Source organism: Festucalex cinctus, chromosome 1 (assembly GCF_051991245.1).
Source record: "Festucalex cinctus isolate MCC-2025b chromosome 1, RoL_Fcin_1.0, whole genome shotgun sequence".
Taxonomy (NCBI): domain Eukaryota; kingdom Metazoa; phylum Chordata; class Actinopteri; order Syngnathiformes; family Syngnathidae; genus Festucalex; species Festucalex cinctus.
This window is the reverse complement of record NC_135411.1, coordinates 22937765-22953381: the sequence shown is the minus strand read 5'-3', so window position 1 is coordinate 22953381 and position 15617 is coordinate 22937765. Positions and strand designations below refer to the sequence as shown.

The window sequence follows — 15617 nt, the reverse complement described above, 5'->3', positions numbered from 1 at the left end:
AATAAACGGCATCAAAGCCCGTTTAAAGGCTTCATAATTAGTCATGCAAATACAATCAAAGTACAAAATAAAACAGAAATTAGCTAACACAAGCTATGATGATTTAAAAGTTTTATAATTAGTCATACAAACATGATTAAAGCCCATGGAAAAATTGGTACCATGTCTGGTAAACTTTTATGAATATTTTTTTTTTCTTGAGGAAATGTGGCTTTTGCAAGGAAAATAAATGGTACAGAAATACTAACGGGCATTACACTTTAATCTTGGTCACCCCCTGGGGGTCTCATACACCCCCAGATATTTCTGTGAAGAATCAAATGTGTGCATGGCATTTTAAGGGGATACTTGACTCACTGAGCTATTATCAGCAGTAAAAAGTTAATATTTTGTCTATAATTAACGTGGTAACTTAATTTTCATGTACAATTAGTACTTTTAAAAACCATTTTTTTCTACTTGTTGTTGACTGATGATGACATCACCTGTGCTGAGGAAGTAGGTAACGACCAATCATGGCTCAGTTTGCTGACCAACCACAGAAAACAGCTGAGCCATGAATGGTCGTTACCTACTTCCTCAGCACAGGTGATGTCATCATCAGTCAAAAGCAAGTAGAAAAATTGCTTTTTAAAGGTATTAATTTTACATGAAAAATAGCTCATTTGCTCCCAAAAACGTATAAATATGTTCTATTTTAAATGTTTTAAGTGTGCCAAAGCCGTATGTATACGTTTTTTTTTAAATGTTTTTATGCAATAGCATACAGAAGGCTTTGATGCAGCCTCTCAACTGCAAAGAACCGTTGAAGAAATGGTAGTTATTACACAAACGGCCAGCAGGTGGAGCAGGAGTATAAGAGATCAACCAGGGCTATGTTGAAAAAAAGTTCATTTCTTCACAATTCTAAATAGATTTGTGAATAATGCTTAAACATAGCTATATTCTAATGCTAATTGCTACAAAACAGAAACAGATAGAAATATTTTTTTAGACTCTAATCTTTCTCTTGGTAGGTTCCATGTTTTTAAAGCAATAAAACACAATATACTACTGTGTGGCTTTCAAAATCTGCCAAAATCCAGTGTAACAGCCGGGAGTGAAGGGGATTGAGAAATGTGAAAATGGGAGTCAATAAGTTAAGTTACCACATTATAGACAAAATATGAACTTTTCACTGCTGAAAATTGTTCAATGAGTCCCTTTAAAGACCTTTGAACAGCAATTCAGGGATCACACGATTACCATAGCTACCACAAGCTAGCTATCAATAACAAGATGGTACAGTAAATTTTATAACTTGAATTGATTTGGAAAATTACATTTGTTTTTGAGTAAAGTTTGCGGGGAAAAATTGGAGAACACAAAAACTTATGATAACAGACCGCTGCTATTCAGCTTTATTGGTCATTACCTGAGCCCTGAGCAAATGTGATGTCGACAGGAAGTGTCAAAATGGCCGCTGCATGAGATGGATAAAAACAGGTGGATTTTGCCGCTTAACTCATATCCCACAAACACAATAGTATTCAGAATACCGTGTTTAGACGAGTGGGGCTGCAAAGAACTGTCAAGAATTTGTTTGGGTTGGCCTCCCTTTTAAGGATCTGCGGACACCCTGTAAGGAAGCCCAAACCTAATCGTATTGTGCGTCACCTTTCCAGCCACCTCCCCCTTCCACCAGCCGTTGGACGTCTTGGTGTAGATGTTGACCACGTCCCCCCGCAGCAGGGACAGCTCCCACGCGTCTCTGGAGCTGAAGTCGTAGCGAGCCACGGCCACCGCCAGCACCCTGGGAGAAAACACTGGCGGACCGCAAAGTGGCAGATGTCATCATGCAAACGTGCATCGAGGTCATGAGCAAAAATGAGATTTACCAAAAAAAAAAAACATGCAGTGAAGATAACATGCAAGCACTCGATTTCTAACGTAAAAGATCATCTTTAATACAGCTGAGTGAACTTGCTAACAATACGTGCAAAGACTATGCAGAAGGGTGAGTAAGTGCTTATTGGTTAGCAACAAGAATTAAACAGTTAAAGTTGTGTTTGTCGCTTCTGGATCGATACTGTTAAACAGAAATGATAAAATTGCAACATTGTTATTTTGTCCATTTGTAGTTAAACTTGATCGGTACTGATGCGTATGAATTGATACTCTACCATAAATACCAACGATACTACAGAGGATTGATATTTTTGTTAACATTTGGCGCTGCCTCTACCTGTCTGAATTCCAACTGTATCATATATACAGAATCACAATATGTTACTGCTAAAACTGATCAACATTTGGCAGTCGTGTGTCGATGTTGTCATAAAATGAAAAAAAAATCGCAATATTGATATTTCACTTCACAACCAGAAACAATATATCAAATTATCAATATTTTGTCCCCATTTGAGATAAAGTGATCATTTAATGCTTGTGTATCAATACTGTACCAGGAGATGAAACAACAGACCACAATATGATGTTAAAAACATCGATATTTGACACTTGTGTATCGATACTGCAGAATAAATACATATTGTAGGTGGTACTGTTTTGTTTTGCAACAAAATTAAAATGGGCTCCGCAGAACCACCGCGTACAAAAAACAAAAAATCCTCGCTGCCTCATTTTTAGCCCAATCCAGATGCGAACGGGACCACTGGCTGGTTGCTGAGCGGCAAAGCTTTTTTGCATTATTTATTAATGGAGTGGAAAAAAACAAAAACAATGTCATGGAGCAAGACCATAGAGCAGAGAAAGGCCGTATTGCTGTACCTGACCAGAAAGGAGAGGAGGAGGGAGGAACAAAGCTGCAAGCACCAGGAGCAACTACACACACAAACACAGCCAAAAAAGAGAGAGCAGAGCGACCGAGGGTTAAAGGAGAGAGCGAGAGAAAGAGAGAAAGTCAGAGAGAAAGTTGGCAAAGTCAAAGAGCAAGAAAGGAAGCAACACTGAGTGGGAGAGAAGAGCGAGATGAGGTCCTCACATCTATTTTGATTCACATGGACCAAGATGAAAAGTCACCTTTAATCACAAATTACATTTATTAGGGCTGAGGCATTTATTTGCAATTTTTTATTTTATTTATTTTTTTAGATTTGAATCATTTTAAATTGTATTTATTTATAATAATGTCTGAACATATGTTCAAGTACGTTTGACCAATTAAAAAATATGTTCGAACGTGCTTGCAAGCATGTTTGAACGTATTTGCTAATATCTTTGCACATATTTGCAAAAACGTTTGAGCATATTTATGTTTGAACGTCCTCGCAAAAAAACATTTTTGCAATTCAAAACGGTTTACGCCACATTGGCAGTTCGGAAAGGAGAAAGAGAGATGTCGTTCCCTCCCTACTATCGTCACAGGTCTGCTTTTAAAGGCGTTGAGCCATCAATCCCACCAATGAGGGAAGCCAATGTCCAGCCACCAGTCAACATTCGTTACCACTGAAAATGGTATCACCTGCACGGACCTGCAGCCAATGCTACCAGGGGGAGAAAAAAAAACAAAAAAACAAAAAACTTATGACCTCAGTTGTAACAGTGATGCGTTTACCTTTGTACAGTTACATTCAATTTGTTTGTTTTATCAGTAGCTTATGGGGCAGATATGGTTGTGCCCTGTGAACTCTGCCTAGCAACAAGAGTAATAAATAAATGTTTGTGGGAGACGTCCATTAATTGGAGGCCCATATTTGTCCATGTTTTATGATTGATAGATTTGTAGCAATTCTTCCAGTAGGGTTGTTACACTTGAACCCTGTGAACTCTGCCTAGCGACAACTGGCCAGGCCAATTTCTCAAGGTGAGGCCTATATTTGTACTCAAACAAATCTTGTCAAATACATGCCTCTCTAGCAGAGCAGCAGCAGCATGTTTTTTTCCCCCCCAGCCTATATAAGCATTTCTTCTTTTGATTGTGTTTATTTATTTTTATTTCTGTTTTGTTTGGCATGGCATCTGTCTCTCCACGGAAGCCGGTGCCCACACTCTCTAGCTCTAAGTCTACGGGGGCGGATGACTTAAGGCAATAATAATCTATCCCAGAATGCACCGAGGCATCAGTGGCTCTGTCAAGGCGTCTTCTCGCTGAATGGCGCCGCCGCTTTGAAGGCGCATGAGGAGGGACGAGGATGTGCAGACACGCGCACAAAAAGGCTAACGTTAGCTTTGTTCTAGCGGTGCTGCTTGTTTACGTATTTTCACTCCAGCTACCTCCCGCGCCTTTTATTTGCAAACTTTATTCCCCGGGTTGCGTTCCCGCAGCGAGACTTGGGGTTTCCCTCAGGTTTGTGTCACTCACTCTTCTTCTTCTACTCGGCTGGCTGTGCAAGTGACATGTCATGTCCTGTCAGGAAAATTGTGCATGCGTGTCGGAGGAGAGCAGCGTGCTACCCGGCATGACGCTCCCGAGTAAGGAGGGCTCCTGGTGCTCGCCTGGGGTGCCGACCTCTAACTGGGAGTACACTGGCGATGCCTGGTGAGCTGCCAGGATGCCTCTCCGTTCATTTCACTTTCATCTTTACTAGTTTTTTTTGTGTTTTTTTTTAACTTCATCACTGCAACAACAAGCACACACCAAACGATCGCCATTGGAGTTGGTCAACCTACGCACTCTACCAAATGTATTTATTTATTTATTTAAAAACCTGGACTGATTATATGGCAGTAGCGAGAAGTGAAGTCACTGGCAGCCATCTTACGTTGCGGCTCGCTACGATCGCCTAACAGCTCATTCACTCCCAGCCATTTTCACTGAAACAACCCCCTTTACTGGATTTTGACTGCTTTTGCAAGGCCCATATAATACAAAGAAAGATTAGCATCTCTTCTTTCATCAGGAAAACAAAAAGTATATTTCTATCTGTTTCTGTTTTGCATCTATTAGCATTAGAACATAGCTAAGTTTTTATCACAAATCTGTTTAAAAATGTGGGGAAAAGAGTTTTTGCAACATGGGCCTGGTTGATCTCTTATACTCTACTGCCACCTGCTGGCAAAGCCTTCTGTATGCTCTAGCATTTAAAAAAAAAAAAAAAAAAAAAAAAAAAAAAAAACGTATAAATACGTCTTTGGGAGCAAATGAGTTAAATACACAGCTTTCTCTGCGGGCATTTTCACGTTATTTTCGGTACAGTGAAAAATAATTATGTTGACCACTCCCGTCAATTCTTTGTCCGTCAACAAAATGGCCGTCCATCACAGGAATGCCCACCTCTGGTACTAGCTACATACTTGCTGCACCTATTTGCTCTCTCACTGTATTTATTTGCTATTTGCTGTACCTACACACTGCATTTAACACTCTACTAACAACCCAAGATACTTTCCTACCTGCTTACCAGACTTACAGCATCTATGCAGATACAACACCTTGAGGTTCATTAAAGTCTGTCACCTTCCATTTTCCCCAACCGTCTCGTTTCCATCCATGTCGTCTTGTCTGTCTAACCGCCTCATTACAGTGGCTTCTTCGCTACCTGCCGTCTCCTCACTCCTTCCTTCTAGAACGCGTTTGTTACCAAAGATACGGCGTTGACATACCACTGATGGCTTTTTGCGAGCAAAAACAAATTCTCCACAAAAGCCCACAAGACAGGGCCCTCAAATAAATTCCTTTTTTTCCTCCCAACATCCACATGCGCTCTAAGCTGGGAGCATCTTCGGCTGTCAGACAGAAGAGTCTCTCCGGCGAAGTCTTTTGCGAGGATGCACTCACCGCTGCCAGTCTTGCTAATGGCCCAAGGCGAGCTTCCGTCGGAGCATTCCCGGTAAGGGACCCGCAGATTGGTGTCGAGGCTGCTGAAGCCTTCTTTTAAGGAGTTGTGCTTGTAATACTCCACCAGGTCCTGCAGGAGACCAAAAACACACATCAGTGATGACATATCAGTTGGATATGCAGCGAAATAGTTGCTTTTGCAACATGCATACAATCATTTCCTCCATCATTATCATACTATATGAAGCAACAAATGTAGCTAACCACATACTAGCCCTGTACTTACCTACCAACTCATCTCCCTACGGTATTGTATACCATCCCACTCTACCATCAACATACTCTAGCCACCTACTGTAACTACCTACTGCACCAGGGGTCAGGAACCTTTACTGGGGAGAAAAAAAAAGAAGACATTTTCGGCCAAATAAATAACAAAAAATGTGTTTGGAGCCGCAAAACAATTGAACATTGTGATGAAGGAAACGGTCTAATGTACTGGCGGCTCAAGAGATATTTTGAGCTGCACCATAACACAAAAATATGCATCATCCAATACTTTGAGATTCATTGTCTTCTACCTTTTGTTCAATCCATCCATTTTCTTGACCGCTTATTACTCACAAGGGTCGCGGGGAGTGCTGGAGCCTATCTCAGCTGGTTTTGGGCAGTAGGCGGGGGGACCCTTTTTTTCTAGTATTTATGTATTTATTTGTAATTTTTCATATTTCGTTCTTCATACATTTTTAGACTTTGCTGCCTTTCTGTCAAATTTCTGACATTTGTGGCAGTTGTATGGACATATGGTCATTTTCTTCCACTAGTCTTCCTTTTTTGGATATTTTATGGTTATTTTTTGACGGGTTTTTTTTGTTAGTAATTTTTCGATATTATTGGCAATTTTGTAGACATTTTTATGGTAATGTTCGGGATTTCTTCTTTTATTTTTTGACCTTTTATAGTTACTTTTTGAAGATTTTCCTTTCTGTCTTTATTTCTGACTTTTTATTTTTTTATTTTGGGCTATTCCAAAAATATTTTATGGTAATTTTCTGCTTTCTTTTGTTTTTGGACATTTTAAGTTCCTTTTTTTAACATTTTTTGTTCTGCTTTTTTTTTCCTTTTTTTTTTTCTTTTTTCTTTTTTTTTTACATTCAATTCTCTAACAATTTGGGCAATTATATGAACATTTTATGGTAAATTTCTGCTTCCTGTTCATTTTTGTAGATTTTATTTTTACGTAATTTTTAACTTTTTCATTTACACTTTTGTTTCTTTTTATCTGACAACTTACAAATTAGGACTGTGACATTTTTTAAAAATGTTTAATTATTCATTAAAAAAAAATCTTAATCATTACTTCATTTGAAGAATATTTGATTTAAAAAAAATAAATATAAATATTTAAAAAAAATATTAATTTCCACTAAGTTGTCTTAGAGATCTACAGGAAGCCACAGAAGAGAGACTAAAGACCGCATGTGGCTCCGGAGCAGCATGTTCCAGAGCCCTGTACTATACTTATCGAATCACATACTTTAACTACCAACTAAAAGTACCGATATCTACAAAGTTACTGTCACTTTCTACCATTTGTAGCAACAGTTAATACTGTACTACCAGCTAACTACTCCCTATTTTATTTTTCTACTTCTTCACTGTACTTCATTTTTTTAATCGATTTATTCATCTAGTTAGCATATTTTAATGACGGTGTTATGCTGAAAAAAGAAAATACTATGAACAGAACAACATCAAATAGAAGACAAGATTCCCCTCATGTATCTTGCTCTCTCGCTTTGTGGAGCATTTCGGAGCCTTACCAGCAGCGTTTTGAAGAGTCGACCCTCCGCGATGTAAAAGCAGCCGTCCTTGGTCAGAATCTTAATGTGCTTGACTCTGTCGTTGAACCTGCGCGAGGATGAATAAGACATGCGCTGCTAATCAACTCGACACGCTTCCAACGGCAGGCTCGGCCTCCCGTGTTGAAAGTCACGAAGGTCTGTAAGAGCCACTCAAGACCTCTTTTAGAACATTCCACATTCACTCACATCAGATGAGAGGAATGTCTAATGGCAGATTGCAGTCACATTTGTTTGAACATGCTGTCAGATTTGACCCTCCTGTTGCTTTGCGCATCAAACTGACAAGTTATCAAGTTTCCAAATACTGGTGATGTGGTCCTATGACGGATACTTATATACAGATACGAGTATTTGGAGATTATTAACATGGACTTGTTAAATAATGTGCAAAAATTTGAGATATATGATATGATATGATATATGATATAATATGATATATGAGTCAAGTATCCCTTTAACTCATTTACTCCCAATAACGTATAAATACGTTGTTTTTTTTAATGTTCTAAGTGTCCCAAAGACGTTTTTTGGTTTTGTTTGTTTTTTTATGCTAGAGCATACAGAAGGCTTTGATGCCTCTCAACTGCAAAGGACGGTTGCAGAAATGGTAGTTATTACACAAACAGCCAGCAGGTGGCAGCAGAGCAAAGGAGATCAACCAGGGCCATGTAGAAAAAAAGCTCAATTACTTACAATTTTAAATAGATTTGTGAAAACTGATGAAACTTAGCTCTCTTCTAATGCTAATTGGTGCAAAATGGAAACAGATAGAAACATACTTTTTTTCATGATGAAAGAAGAGACTTTAATCTTTCTTTTGATAGGTTCCATGCTTTTATAGCAATGGAACACAATATTCTGTGGTCCTTACGAAATCAGTCAAAATCCAGTAAAACAGCCGGGACCGAAGGGGATTGCTTCTATGAAAATGGTTGGGAGTGAATCAGTTAAGAGGGTAATGATATTCTCTCTTACGACTCACTATGGCTTCCTCCCACATTCCAAGGTTCACTTAAGTATCAAAATTGTCCATCGGTGTGAATGATTTTATGTCTGTGTGTCACCTCTCTACTGTAGGTGATGGCTCAATCGAGGAACTGCATGAAAACAACATTTTGAGCTCCTCAGTTTGCTTAAAGCGAAATAGAACGCAGTTCCTGATCGTTTGTTCGTCTTCACAAGTCACATGTGATTATGTTCCAGTGTGTCCTTTGTAGAAGGGTGCACTATAGGCCAACCTTGAGGATAAAAAAAAAAAATCTGTATACTCGTACATCACCATCGGGCACGCTGTGATTCTCCCGTATGTTGACTGAGCCGCATTGTTAAATCTCCCAGTGTAGCGGATGAGAGGCGTACGGTCACACCGCCAATCCACTGATACATTATGAATATACGCAGGCGGAATGCATTATTGATGTGTGTGGAGTCGTGTGCTGCATAACATGTAAAGGCAACGTTCCCATTCCCGCTCCATCAAGGTGGCTCGTATTGCTCGTATCGGTTGCCGTACAAAATGACCTCTCCGACTGACAATGGATTAAAATGGTGTCATACTTTACATGACGAAGTCCAGAAGAATCGAGTTGCACAGTGAACAAGTGGTTACAAGGTCCAATCTCAGATCCAGCCTGTTCCCTGTGTTACACAGCTACTTCAGCTATTTCGGCTTCCTCGCAAAAAGCTTACTTACTTATTTACTTACTTACATTCAGAAATATTGATTGGAATTCTTACATTGTTTAAGGAATACTTCACTTATTTAGCCCATTATAGCAATAAAAAGTGAATATTTTGTCTATAATTAATTTTATACTTTGATTATTTTTCACGTACAATTAGTACCTTTAAAAACACATTTTGCAACTTGCTGTCGACTGAAAATGACATCACAAGGGCTCAGTTAGCCAATCACAGCTCAGCTTGGTCATGTGACATTCACAAACTAAGCTGTGATTGGTTACCTGAGCCCTTGTGATGTCATTTTCAGTCGGCAGCAAGCTGCAAAATGTGTTTTTAAAGGTACTAATTGTACATGAAAAATAATGAAAATATCAAATTTATTACAGGCAAAATATTAATGTTTGACTGCCAAAAATGGATAAATAAGTAAAGTATCCCTTTAATACCGTATATAAATGTAATTGTGAATGGCTGTGTTAGCCGTACTCCGCCTTTCACACCGAATAAGCTGAGATAGGCTGCAGCTCCCTCATCACTCCAGTGGTGATCAGCAGCACAGAAAATGGATAGATAGACACCGGAAGACACCGAGGTTTTAACACCAGTTTATTTCCTTGCTAGGACACGCATAACGAATCCACAAGGTCTTCCAACCAACACGGCAGTGGCTGTCACGCTCGCTGAGCTGGCTGCAAACCTAAAATCAATTACTTGGAACAGAGAGTACAAAAACATCCGTGGGCAATGAGCCACATGCTGCTTCACCTAGTCTTAAGGCGTCAAACAGACATATCATGCTGCTCTGGTCAATTTTAAAAACAGGTCTCAGCACTACATCCCCATTATCAATAGGAAACTGTATCAAAACAAGGCCTGTTCAGTACATTGAATGAAAGTTTGTTGACACAAATGTAACGATTGATTTGTTGATATTTTTCACTATAGTCGAAGAAATGTCGTTGCATTATTCATGCAGGGCAAATTTTGATCTCAAATTAAAGATTTATTTTTTATTTTTTAATCCCGTTTTTACTTGGTCGTTGTCATGTTCCCACACACTTGACTAAGAATAAAAGATGTGACATTAAATTGACCTTATTCTTTATCTTATTCTTTTATGCTCCGTTTTAAATAACATTAAATCTGTTCCACACCAAAGAATTTCACTGTTTTGTGTTACTTTTTTTTCCCTTTTACAATGTGAACGAAAGTGTCAATAAGATATAGGCGATATAATTTTTGTCGTACAGTAACACATTTAGATTTTTTTTAGAGACTTAACCACAAAAAAAATAAATAAAATAAAATAAAAAAATCAAGGTTCCAGAGATTTAGATTTAAAAGACGGATCTGAGTGTTTCATTGCCATTCAAGAGTCAATTTTTGAGCACACGCATGAATGCATCATCAGTATGCAAAGCCGTCGGGCACACAGGCATGTGCGCACACAAACACGCACACATTTCCTGACAGAAGACACGAAACAATGGAAGGGAAATTAAAAGGATTTTCCTTTGTGCATCATCCAAAGATTTCCCGACGAGCACCTCGAGCAGCTGGCAGTTGGTTTCTATTGTGTTTTCATAATAGCATCGAGAACCGAGCGCACGTAAAGGGCGTAGGGGTGCAGCATCATGTGCTAACCGCGACTAAATCATTGTTTGCATTGTCGATTCACTTAAAGAGGCTCACGCTATAATTTATTAGCATGGAAACCAAATTAAAATTTCAGGAGTGATATGGAAACTTTACACCTCTGCAGTATTGAGGCCTCTCAGCTGCATTGGTGTCTACTCGGTCTTATGAAAGTAGACAGTGGAATTTTACCAGGAGATCTAGTCAATTCCTGATCCAAGTCTAGTCAAGATCAGCTCCATCTTGAAAGTTAAGTCACCATTCAAAAGGTCAAACCAAGAACAGATGTTCAAACCTTGGACATTCACAAACATCCAGCACCAAGTCACCCAGGAAGTGATTTCAACAGCTCAGAAATTTTGTCAAGAATATATCTTTCTAAGAAGTTCCATCAAACTGGAAGAATAATAAAGAAACAACCATCAGTGGAAGTCGAGTCACCAACAGAGGCTCAATGAAACCCTGATTAATCAATAAAGCCTGCTCTACTATGGATCCATCTGGGAATGCCAAACTAAGACCAAACAATCCAGGTAATTCAATCAAAAACAGATTTATCTTTGAAGTTGAATCATCAGTAGTTCCTTCCGGGAAGTTCAACCAAACCTTGATCAATGATCCAGGAAGTTGAATCAAGAACAGACCTCATTTGAATGCTATCTGTGGAGAGATCGTTCCATCAAAGGATCCATACACCTCTGAGCCATCCAGGAAGTTCAATCCAAACCAGACCCCTTGAGGAAATTCCATCAAACCCTGATCCGTCCCGGAAGTCGTACAATGAATGAATCCTTAAAGAAATATTGGAAATTGAGTTGAGAACGGACCGTCCATCAACCCTAATCAATGATCAATCCAGAAAGTTGAGTGGCAGACAGAACTTAGGTCAAACCCTGATCTATTGAGCAAGCTCCATTTGTAAGGGATCCATGAGACACTGAACTTACCAGACGTTTCAATCAGAAACACATGCTTTGTGTTAAATATGGGTTCAACGAAGAAGCCTTAGCAAAGGATCTTTTTTGGATGTTCAACTAGGAGCAGCACTTTCCAGGAAGTTTAATGAAATCACAATTCCTGAGGCGGCATCACTCAGTGGTAGAGTGGTCGTCACGCAACCCGGCAGCTCACATATATCAAGATCGCATTATGTTAAAAAAAAAACATTTTTACCATCTTACAACGAATCAAAATGGTCAGAACACACTTTGGTAGACTTTGTCGGTTAAAAATCCTTTCAATTTATCTTTGCAATTCTCTCCGAGTCTCCGGACACTCCTTTGCCCGTTCCCGTTTGACATTCCATGTACCCGAATGTGAATACTATCTACACCGACCCGTCAAGGAAGTCCAGATCAGACAGGAAGTTGAGTCGAACAAAAAAAGGAAGAGAAAAACTTCTACAATGTCGACTTACTTTATACTAATGGCGTACTCTGTGCATTCTTTACTCCGATGCCGAACCAGATAGGTGCTGTTCTCTCGGTCCTGGAGCTCCTCCTCGGCCTGGCACCGCTCCAGAGGCCCTGCGAACCTGCAAACCACCCACCAAGTCATTGCGAATGCGAACAAGTGCGCGTAATGGAGAATGACGTGCTGTTACCAGAGCTGTGCGGAGTAATCGACGGGCTTGGGTAGCTGGCGCATAGGAGAAGAAGAAAAGAAGCAGTATGGTTATTTGGCGATTCATCGCACTTGAGACGCTTGGAGGTCAGACGCCCGCTAATGTGATATTGGAGGCGCACCAGGGGGCGAAAATCAGAGCTCGACAGGAGCACAGGCATGTAATGGAAAAGCACATCTCTTTGCTCCAGACGTCAATAGTGGCCATTACTGGGCTAAATGCATTGCGCTCACGCTTAATGCGGCGTATTGATCAGCGAGGAAATATGCACACTTACGCAGGGGCAAGGCCTCACAGCATCGCTGGGAAAGAAGCCAATCTTGCCGCTCGCCGGGATTCTGCCCTGCGAATGCGACGGGATGTTAATCGCATTAAATTTGTCCCGCACCTTCACTGCAATCACACACCCTCCCTCCCTCCCATGCCGCCGTGGATAAATCCTGGGCAATTAGCACGCAACAAGCCGCGCGTCTAATTTGCAGCCCCAGTTAATTACGCCAGCAACTCTGCCGGCAGTTTGATTTGTTGCGCATCGCAACAAGGGCCTCGTTTGGCCCCGGAATAATGGAGGCTCGTTTGCGACAGCGAATACTCAAACAGCACGGAGACCAAACAAACTGTATTTTAACGATCACTCTTGTTTATCTCAATTTAGTGTAGAAATTGCATGTAGAAGTATTTTGTGTCGATTTTTCCAGCTGATTTCAATGAAATTTTGTAATGTAGCAGAAATTGCACTGAGTGAGAGTCCTGTAAATTCAGCGCATAACATGTTTGGCAAGAAACAAACACAATGCAGCTCAGCCTTTGGCTGGAGGATATGATACGAGCTACAGTATATGATTTTGGGCAGTACGTCAAACTTACTTGAAACGTAATCACACAAATGTGAATATTCAAAAATGAAGACAACCAATGATGATGTTGAAAAGAAAAGATTTACTGGTATCAATCAATTATTTGTCAAAAGAAATCTCGCTAGCGCCAATTCAAACAAATAGATGTCATTTTTGGACTCAGCAGCAATATATTTGGCACTCAGAAAAAAAAAATGGCCAGTATCATGAAGGATGTCAGCAAATCAGGGTACCATATTATACACAAATACAGAGGGGAGATTTTAAGGGTGATTTTGAAGTGGCGTATTAGACATGGGTGAGTATTAGAATAATGAGATTTTACAGACAGCGGTTACAAATTTTTAATACTTTTTTTTTTTTTAAATGAATAATGTTCCGTCCTGGATTGGTTGGTAACCAGTTCAGGGTGTACCCCGCCTACTGCCAGAAGCCAGCTGGGATAGGCTCCAGCACCCCCGCGACCCTTCTGAGGACTGAGCAGTTCAGAAAATGGATGAACGGATGATGTTCCGTATGTCAAACTTGTTCGAAACGGCATCACATGAATATTAAGTGGATAAAGTAAAAATGTTTCATTTGCCTAGAGACAAAAGTTTTAAGTTAAATAAGCTTTTATGAGGATCATTGTGCAGTTTGTCACTTTTTTACACACGACTGCCACCTCTGGCCCAAAGTGTAACTGCAGCATCTGTGATAGGCTCGTTCATTGTGCGCGTGCGAGTACGTGCACGATCTTAAAGTGACAGTCACAGCTGACAAACAAAGACAATTGACTTCAAATGAGGTAAGAAAAACTCCGCCCCTGCCCTCACCAAAGAAACTGTGGAGTGTGCGGGGGAAGATAAAATCTGATAGATGCAATCAGAATAAAACAGTCAGGGCTCTTTGTACTCATCTGGGCATTGGTGGACCGTGTATGATGTAGAAAATCTTTATTTTAACCTTACCTTTTTAAACGGCACAATGCACCTTTAATTTAATTGGACATTTGTCAGATTTGTAGCATTAGCATTAATGCTAACATTGTTTGTTTGTTTTTAATTGTGTTAGCTGCAAACTAAAATGGTGCACTGGTACACAGTTTAACAAGGAATGAACATCACATTTTTTGAAAAAGTGAATTTCAAAAATAGAAGTTTATTCACCAACCACCACGCTGGCACGACGACCGTTTCAGTGCTGACTTTCTCAACTTTTCGGGCCGTACCACTTTCAGTTTCCACTGTATGATACGCCAGATGTCCTTGGTAGAGGTCTACTCTCCAAAGTCCATCTCGTGAACTTCATTGAAACAGACTGAGTTCATTTGTAAGCGTTTAAGTCAACAACGTGGCCGTCGTTAGTGCTAATTGAGAAAATGGAGTCCCCGCCGACCTCATTTTACGTTTTTCCCTCTCCCAATACTAACTCGTCTCCATTAGGCCACTGTGTTTTTTTGGGGGGGGGCGAGAGCATGCAAAAAAAGAAAAGAAGAAGCCTGGTGAGTTAACTCGATTGGAGTCTCTGTGATTCATTCGACGCAATAACATTTCATCCAAGCTCTTTTGGTTCTATTTGTTATGCCCTGGATAAGCGTGTGCGAAAAAGATTAAACGCATTACTCGGGCAGCATAAACAGGAGGCACCCGCCGAAGGATCAAATGAAATCACTGTGGTTGATTGTATTGTTGTGCCAGCGGGACGGAGATAATTGCCTTCTGGGTAACGGGGGAGGGTGGATGTGAGAGGGCGGATGGGGATGGGGGGGTGGGGGGTAATTCCATCCTCTGGCGCCGCCGGGGACGCCCGAGATTAAGGGTACCCTGCGGAGTTTTAATTGTCGTCACAAGTGCTTCTGTTTGGAAACCAAGTCCCCCGCAGTAACCTTTGTGGATTTAGAAGACAATATAAATGTCTGTTTTTCGGCTCCATTTTCTTGTTTTGACAATGGTGTCAATATGGAAATGTTCTACCAACCAGAAATGGTACGGTCTTGTCCTTCGATGGCAGGGGTGGGCAAAGTATGGCCACGGACCATGTTGGTCACACTCCGTTCTTTAAGCTGGCCCACTGGCCTTTTACATTACCAAGAGTCCTATAATATTTGTTGCATTAATGTAGCCATTTTTTCCTATATGGTTTCAGGAAAATTGATTAGATAATTTTGTTTATGTCATTAAAAATTGCTTAATTGATTTATTGTAAATTACCCAAAACATGTATACGCATTTATCAACTTTTCATTTATTTTA

At 40.1% G+C, this 15617-nt stretch overlaps 1 protein-coding gene across 1 annotated transcript in view; it reads right to left on the bottom strand.

The window, feature by feature from the left end:
* The window catches only part of LOC144020435 (guanine nucleotide exchange factor VAV3-like), a 46305-nt gene that overhangs the window by 863 nt on the left and 29825 nt on the right, over positions 1 to 15617 (bottom strand). The window contains exons 19-24 of the mRNA XM_077523923.1: positions 12804 to 12869; positions 12506 to 12540; positions 12320 to 12436; positions 7543 to 7630; positions 5720 to 5849; positions 1657 to 1805 (exon numbers count right to left, since the gene is read on the bottom strand). Coding sequence (XP_077380049.1) covers positions 1657 to 1805; positions 5720 to 5849; positions 7543 to 7630; positions 12320 to 12436; positions 12506 to 12540; positions 12804 to 12869 — 585 coding nt within the window. The remainder of the gene's footprint in view (positions 1 to 1656; positions 1806 to 5719; positions 5850 to 7542; positions 7631 to 12319; positions 12437 to 12505; positions 12541 to 12803; positions 12870 to 15617) is intronic.